The following is an 8,019-nucleotide window of genomic DNA, read 5'->3' as shown; positions in this document are numbered from 1 at the left end:
GTGTGGATATGCGTGTGTGGATATGCGTGTGTGGATATGCGTGTGTGTTTTGGTAACTTATTTGCATGGAGCTGCAAGTTAAAACATGAGATTCTCTGGTCTGAAGCAGTGAAACGGCCTCGCAGGCTTCTGCGGATATAAAATCCAGACCGACACCTCAGCCCCGACCGATCCTGCAAACTCTGACTTTTTGTTTTGTTTTTGGAAACCAGCTGACTGACTGTTGACGGGCAGGACTGTCCTGCTGGAATGATCTCAAACATCTAATCGATGGGACGCTTCGCTGACTGCTGACGGCAATTTGTCGAATAATTCTCGTCTTGTTTTCTGTCGGCTCCCCGTCTCTCTGTCAGCACAGTTTGATCACACAGTTGCAGAACCAGCAGTGCTGACTCAACATTATCTTCCTCTTCCTGCCTGTCTCTCTCTCTCTCTGTCTGTCTGTCTGTCTGTCCGTCTCTCTGTCTGTCTGTCTGTCTCTCTCTCTGTCTGTCTGTCTCTCTCTCTGTCTGTCTGTCTGTCTCTCTCTGTCTGTCTGTCTGTCTCTCTCTCTGTCTCTCTGTCTGTCTCTATCTCTCTCTGTCTGTCTCTCTATCTCTCTCTGTCTGTCTGTCTCTCTGTCTCTCTATCTGTCTCTCTGTCTGTCTCTCTCTCTGTCTGTCTGTCTGTCTGTCTCTCTCTGTCTGTCTGTCTGTCTGTCTCTCTCTGTCTGTCTGTCTGTCTGTCTGTCTGTCTGTCTGTCTGTCTCTCTCTCTGTCTCTCTGTCTGTCTGTCTGCCTGCCTGCCTGCCTGTCTTTTGACTTCATTTCCAGTGGTGCTAATACTCCATTGTAGTAAATAAACACCTGTGAATTTCAGCCGCATGATAATAAAAATAAATCTTGTTTTTGGAATTATTTAAATGTATCTTTATTTGTACATAACTCCCTCTCATCCAGGCTGCTTGGTCAGTCAGAAACAATGATGTTATTTTTTATTGTTTTATGACCCCTATTGTTTTTATTATCCTGTTGTTAGCAGCAGCACTGTTACTATGATCATCCATGACAAACACGTGTTTTATCTGCAGCCTTTGAACCCAATAAGCCCCGTTGATGACTTGAGTTAATCGTGGATTAACTACTGATTGGTATTTAAAGCTGGTTTGTGTTTGTAAACCCTCTTCTTCCTGTAACTCCTGTGTTAGTTCTTCTCTTTCACTCTGAGATCCGCTACAGCGATCACTCGTAACTTTCTGTTTCTTCTTCTTCACCTCGTCGTGTTTTACACCATCGCTGCTGCTTCCTGTCAGTCAGCTGACAACAATAAGAAACACCAGGAGAGAGGAAGTCTCCTCCAGGAGAAACACGTCGCCTCATCGGATATAAAAGTCACATCCATAAATCATTCGGAGAGAATACTTTATATTATTGTAACAAAAGCACTGACTGGGCTCTTCTCTGTGGAGCAGTGGCTCTTTTCCAGAGGACCAGTTCATTATGATCACTCTGTTTCTAGAAGCTTCTGCAGTCTGAGCTCTGGCCAAACGTGTGTGTGTGTGTGTGTGTGTGTGTGTGTGTGTGTGTGTGTGTGTGTGTGTGTGTGTGTGTGTGTGAGAGAGAGAGAGAGAGAGAACTGTTAACTGCATTTGGCCAAAGTTTCTGTTCTTAAATGTTAGTTTTTTATTTAGTTTTTGTTGTGGGAAAAGATCTCAATTCATGTATCTTATAGTTTTTATCAACAAATCAAACACAGCGCTGTTTGGTTTCATAATTCGTGTTTAGGGCACGAGAGTTGTTAGTAGAGTCCAGAGCGTGTGTGTGTCTATTGTTGGACACGCACATGCCTCTTAATGTACTTCCTGTTTTGTTTTGAAGAATGTCTCTTTCACATGTTTACGTCCTTCCTCCCGTCTTCCCTCAGGTGTTTGATAACTATGCGGTGACGGTGATGATCGGCGGGGAGCCGTACACTCTGGGACTGTTTGACACTGCAGGTAAAGAGTAAAGTCTGCGTGTAGTTTATAGCGTACTGTGTGCAGCAGCAGCAGGAACAGCAGTGCTCCTATGGTAGCAGCAGTATTGTTGCATTATTCTCTGAAACACCAGACGACGCACAAACAAAATTTGGAGCATCAAGTTCAGCTTTTTTTTTTTTGCCGTCGCCATCTTGTGACCATATTTGAACCGCAGAGGATACGTGTCTGGTAGCGACTTGTCAATCACAGTAAGCCCCGCCCTAAAGCATCCCCTGCTTTATGGTCTGTTTGACTCTAAATGGACCATAATGTCCTAAATGAACATCATGCTGTATTGAAGAAGACTTGAAACTAGAGATTGAGACCATAAACTCATGTTTACAATGTTTACTGAGGTAATAAATCAAGAGAGAAGTAGAGTCATTTTCTCATAGACTTCTATACAACCAGAGGAGTCGCCCCCTGGTGGACACTAGAGAGAATGCAGCTTTAAGGATGCCGCCTGGTTGTTGCTTATTGCACCACTGCGTACACAGTGTTTGCTTGTTGTCTGCTGTTGATCACAGAGTTTGTGTGTCTCCCCCTGTAGGTCAGGAGGACTACGACCGGCTGCGACCCCTCAGCTACCCTCAGACAGACGTCTTCCTCGTCTGCTTCTCTGTCGTGTCGCCTTCCTCGTTTGAGAATGTCAGAGAGAAGGTGAGTTTGTGAGGTTGAGTCAGTCGGTGGTTTTAACCATAAGGGACTAAACAAGAGGTCGTATTAATATTTGAACACCAAATAGTTTTTCAGAAGAAAACAACGGGCTTCTTATGCAAAGGCATTTAGATTTAATATACGTTCATAGTGTTTTTTTTTTTTTTTACTTAAAAAGAAACTCAGACGTCCGTTTCATGCAGCAAAGACGAACTTTACTGTGACTTTGAGTTTGACGGGTTTTAATCCAGACTCGGACCTTCCACATTAACCGCCTCGTCCCTCTCTGACCGTGCCTCTCTCCACAGTGGGTGCCGGAGATCTCGCACCACTGCCCGCGGACCCCCTTCCTGCTGGTCGGGACTCAGATGGATCTGAGGGACGACAGCAACACTCTGGAGAAACTGGCCAAGAACAAACAGCGAGCTCTGAGCTGTGAGAGCGGAGAGAAGCTCGCTCGAGAGCTGAAGGCCGTCAAATACGTGGAGTGTTCCGCTCTCACGCAGGTGAATGAATACGCCTGTTAAATACATTAATGAGGCAACGAATGTATAGTTAAATAATTAGTGATGAATGATCCGTGTTTCTCTCTGCTGTCTCTCGGTCAGAGGGGTCTGAAGAACGTATTTGACGAGGCCATCCTGGCTGCTCTGGAGCCTCCGGACAACAAACCCAAGAAGCGCTGCGTCCTGCTATAGACGGAGGAGGAGGAGGAGGAGGAGGAGGAGGAGGAGGAGGAGGAGGAGGAGGGGAGGAGGAGAGGAGGAGGAGGAGGAGGAGGAGTACAGAGGGAGGGAGGTGGACGAGGTAGACACATGTTTCAACGAGTGCCTTCAGCCGTCGTGACTTAACGTGGGCGTGGCGTCGGAGGAGCCGGGCTCTCGACGGGCTTTATTTTCATCATAGATAAGTGTTTCGGATTATATTATGACTAACGCACGTGAACAACACGCCTCGCTAACCAGGAAACGGGGGTTTAAATTTTAGTTGAGCAGTAGAGAGGGTTTCACCTCGGACGCCTTTTAAAAGATGCACAACAGTGGATGGCGTCACGGTTACAGATGAGACCGCCAACCGCCGCCTCAAACCGATGACGTTTCTCAAAAGCCTTGAACTTTAGGAGCTGTGTCAGATATCTGAATAAGATTTGTTCCAGTCAGTAAACACAGTCCTGGAGAACATCTGTGTTTACTGAACTTCATGGTGGAGCTGATCCTCTGTTTTCATGGGAAACATTTGAAATCGAGCTGACAGTCCCTGAACCTTTGTGCCTCACTTAGGAACAGTTGCTCAGGTCTCATTAGAGGATAAAATGTCCCAAAACTAAAATTTTGAGGTCTGATCTTATAGAACGTGTGATTTTTATTCTGTAATGACGACGGGATCGAACATTGTGGTTTTATTGCGGACATTTTCTTCCTTAAGTAGCTGAGTAGTGTCTGTGTTTCGGAGCTGAGGTTGAACTTCAGAAACTAGAAATAAAACTCACAACCTTGCCAAACTTCAAGAGAAAATTAAAACGATGAAAATGTCCTACGTGAGGCACAAGGGTTAAGTCACAGTAAAGTTCTTTAAAATTTAAATTACACAAGAAAGTCTTCCAAAATCAGTGTCATTTGAATCTTTGTTTGGTCCAAAGCAGGTCGCATCTGGAGAGAATAAAGTCCAGCAAGAAGAACAATGCAGCATTAATGATATTAATCTGGTCTGAGAAGACAAAAATAAACTCTTTCCTCGAGCAGAACTAACGCGGTTTTTAATTTAACGAGACGTGAACACGTGACCCAGTTGGTGAGCAGCGTTCCCTGCAGCTCAGTGGACCGTCGGTCCGGTTTACTGGAGGAGTTTGAGAGTAGTGACTGAACCTGACTTCATCCATTTCAGTGGGGAGAGATTGAGATCGCTTTAAGTGAGCTAATGACAGCTTTACTGACTTCGTCTATGAGACGATACACACACACACACACACACACACACACACACAGACACACACACACACACACACACATGCCAACACACATGCCAACACACAGTCATCTTTAACAACATGCCGAGAATGTTTTACGTGAAAACAACGTGTTTCCCTCGAGCCATCTGGAGTCACGGGGTCTCAACCTGACGACAGAAATGTTCCCGTAATAATACGTTGTGTTGTCAGTGTGACCGTTTCCCTCTCTGCCGTCTCACTGTGGACGTCCTGAACCCAACACTCCACAAACACAGCTTTCTATCTAATATAAAGTATGAGAGGCGTTACATATAGAATTATAACATCTATAAATCAATACTTTATTCATTTTGAGATAACAATCAGTGTAATAAACGTGACAAATATGAAATTCCGTAGTGGCAGCGATGTGAATTTAGCTGTAATTAAATTGTAATAAACTGATAAAAAAAAGGATGCTGAAATAACTACATAATGATGCTGATCTGTCAAAAGACTGAGTTTGTGCTTTGTCAGGTTTGGCAGCGACATGACAAGCAAACAACTTTTAAAAAGCTTGTTTTCTGAATGTTTGGATCGATTAGTGTCATGCTACGCTAACCTTGTAGCTGCTCCGTCAACACTCTAAATAGCTTCATCGCGGCATAAATACAGTCAAGACGTTGTACTTTACACCAGTCTATCGTTCATATACGTACATATAAATACACATAGTTTTGTCTGGTCTCTGGACAAAGCTGATCACAACGTGATCGGTTGATATATTTGCCGTGCGAAAGCTCAGAAAAGTCAAACAAAAGAGCGTAATATTTGCGTTCTATGTGAAAGCATTGGTGACAAAAACAACAGTTAGAGAAGATGTAATGTGCCGTTGTAAAGGCCGTCAGGTTCTCCAAAGATGTGGACGAACTTCCACTGATGGAGGCCACCGGTCACCAACTGTGATCCAAGGAAAAGGACAACGTCCGTCCTATTAAGACAACTGATAAAAGAAGTGTTCATGTTGCACAAACGCACAACTACAAATGCCAAACTTCACCTCATATATTCAATTGTTTGTGTGTAAAAACTTCCAGTAGTTGACTGTAAATGCCTTAAAATGTTTCCTAATCAAGAACATTGTTGCCTTAATGCTTCAAACCAGTTAAACACATATATAAGTCCACACAGTGAACGCTTTTCTTCTTCTTCTTTAAAGAGAAACATTTCACACTCGACCTCCTCGTATCTTCGCTTCGCTCTCCTTCTGAACGTGGAGTGCTGGTTGTAGTGTGTTGGCGCCTCCTGGAGGCCTGAGAGGGGAACACCGCTCGGTTTAAAGGGTCGACGGTGTTGTTTATTTGGTCGGCAGCAGATTAATCAGAGCTTTGGGGTTATTAAAGATGTCTCACTTAAATGATAATGTCATCAGTTATACCATCGGGCTTCTTTAATCAGCTACACAGATGATTTATTTATTGTTTTAATGTCATAAACGATAACTAACTGGGGATCCGTGGAGTAGTGTTTCTGTTTAAAGCGGGACAATTGATGGTATAATTGTGTTAACTAGAGTCTATTTCTGGTAGAAAGTCTTTAATGTCTCTAATACTGACGGTCCGGGACCAAAAGGAAAACAACTTAAACCCTTAAACCCGTTAAAATTAACTAAAATTCCACTTTGCTCATTTTTTCCCCACTGTTTTGGAGATGATTAATCCTGATGATGTATAAATGATTTTATATATATATATATATATATATATATATATATATATATATATATATCTTTGCTCCTTATTGTTTCGGATGTTATTTTAGCAGTTTTTCAGATATTTTTACTATTACTTGATGGTTGAGTGCCGACGGTTTGAGAGAGTGTCACAAGCTAAACAATCCTCATAATAAATCAATACTTAATAAGAGCCGAAGCAATAATTACAGAAGTGGAGCCGCTGGGTGTTTGGAAATAATAAAAACAGTACTTGAATGTTGTTTCACTTTGACTTGATTTTATTTTCTATTAATTTATTTCTTCCTATTATTTTGTGTTTAATGAGAAACGTAATAATACATTCTGGAAAACTTCAATTAATCCTTTCCATAGCAATGAAATGGAAACATTTTGTAGTTTTCTAAATAAATTCTCAAAGTTTTTATTTTTTTCTCCGTTTTATTTTTTGACAGAAATCGACTCCCATGGAGGATTAAAGAGATCTTATTATGGAAACAGATTAATGGACTGTAGGATGGAATATGACAAGAATACACATTTATAAACGGGACCACAAAATGTAACTTTAATGTCCATTTTATTTACAGGATAGATTAGTCTCTGAGCTACATGACACATAAAATATATAAAACATAGTAAACAATTTAAAATGTATTCTAAAACTCCACACAGTCTGTCAGCTCACAGCAGGTTTTGTACACAAAACCTGGTGTACTGGGTTCAGTATTTAACAAATTGATAAAAGTGAAATTTTGGACTTAAAATCTCACATCTACTCATAACTATAGAAAATAACAGTTTTATCACATTCTAAATGACAGCCTGTTATTGATCCCATTTGTCTATTTGTATATTATTAATTTATGAAAGTTCTTGATTTCATTGTATAGAATTTTATTCTTGAAGGTTACATTCATACTTTGATTAATATCTCCTATTCTTTGCCGTCAGATTTGCACTTTTTCGCTCCTAAATTTGCCCTTTAAAGCATTTTAATGTTCAGACCTTAACACATCGGGGGCATTTTTTTGTGCGATTAATTTGCGGTCAATATTTATTTTCCACTCCTTTCGTTCTTACATTTCACAATAAAAGCCCCAGATATATAATAACCGCTGGCAAGTATTTCACATTTTTGTGTCATTTATTTGTCACAATTTATCGTTAATTCTTAGTCATTTGATTAAAGCGAGCCATGGATATGGGTCCAGCCATCATAAATATGTTTTATAATTTATCTTTAGTTTAAAGACGGGATGATGAGATAGAAATATTATTTGGTAAATCTGTTTTTAAACTAATGGCTCTTTTTGTAGCATCATAAACACGTCATTTTAACTACCCACTCTAAAAACAGTTTATCTTAAGACGCATACATATAACAGTAAAAGTAATAATAATAACTGTTATTGTTATTGTTTATATTGTAATATATTATATTTAATGTATTACAACATTATATAACAGTAACATTAATAATATTATTAAAACATGTTTCTTATGAATCATTTTAATGTGTTTGATTATTCTGATGGCACATTTCAGACTCCGTACTTTGTCGGTTTTCTCTGCACACATGAGGTTAGTGCAGTACCTGGCGGTGGGCAGCAGGGGGAGCTGTTTCACTGGTTTTCAGTCTGGGCCTCAGTGGATACAGTATGTAAATGACCTGGGTTCATTTTGATTGGCAGACTAAAATGGATC

At 40.8% G+C, this 8,019-nt stretch overlaps 1 protein-coding gene across 2 annotated transcripts in view; it reads left to right on the top strand.

Annotated features, from left to right (window-relative positions):
• LOC116399375 (cell division control protein 42 homolog) overlaps positions 1-5,243 on the top strand; it is an 8,254-nt gene extending 3,011 nt beyond the window's left edge. For both annotated transcript variants that reach the window (XM_031876494.1, XM_031876493.1), the window contains exons 3-6: positions 1,903-1,975; positions 2,547-2,656; positions 2,962-3,159; positions 3,262-5,243. In XM_031876494.1, coding sequence (XP_031732354.1) covers positions 1,903-1,975; positions 2,547-2,656; positions 2,962-3,159; positions 3,262-3,351 — 471 coding nt within the window. In that variant the 3' untranslated portion in view covers positions 3,352-5,243. The remainder of the gene's footprint in view (positions 1-1,902; positions 1,976-2,546; positions 2,657-2,961; positions 3,160-3,261) is intronic.
• The last annotated feature ends 2,776 nt before the right edge of the window (positions 5,244-8,019 follow it).

The sequence above is a fragment of the Anarrhichthys ocellatus genome, unplaced genomic scaffold, assembly GCF_004355925.1.
Source record: "Anarrhichthys ocellatus isolate YVR2014 unplaced genomic scaffold, GSC_Weel_1.0 scaffold110, whole genome shotgun sequence".
Lineage (NCBI taxonomy): Eukaryota > Metazoa > Chordata > Actinopteri > Perciformes > Anarhichadidae > Anarrhichthys > Anarrhichthys ocellatus.
This window is presented reverse-complemented; position numbering and strand designations above follow the sequence as displayed.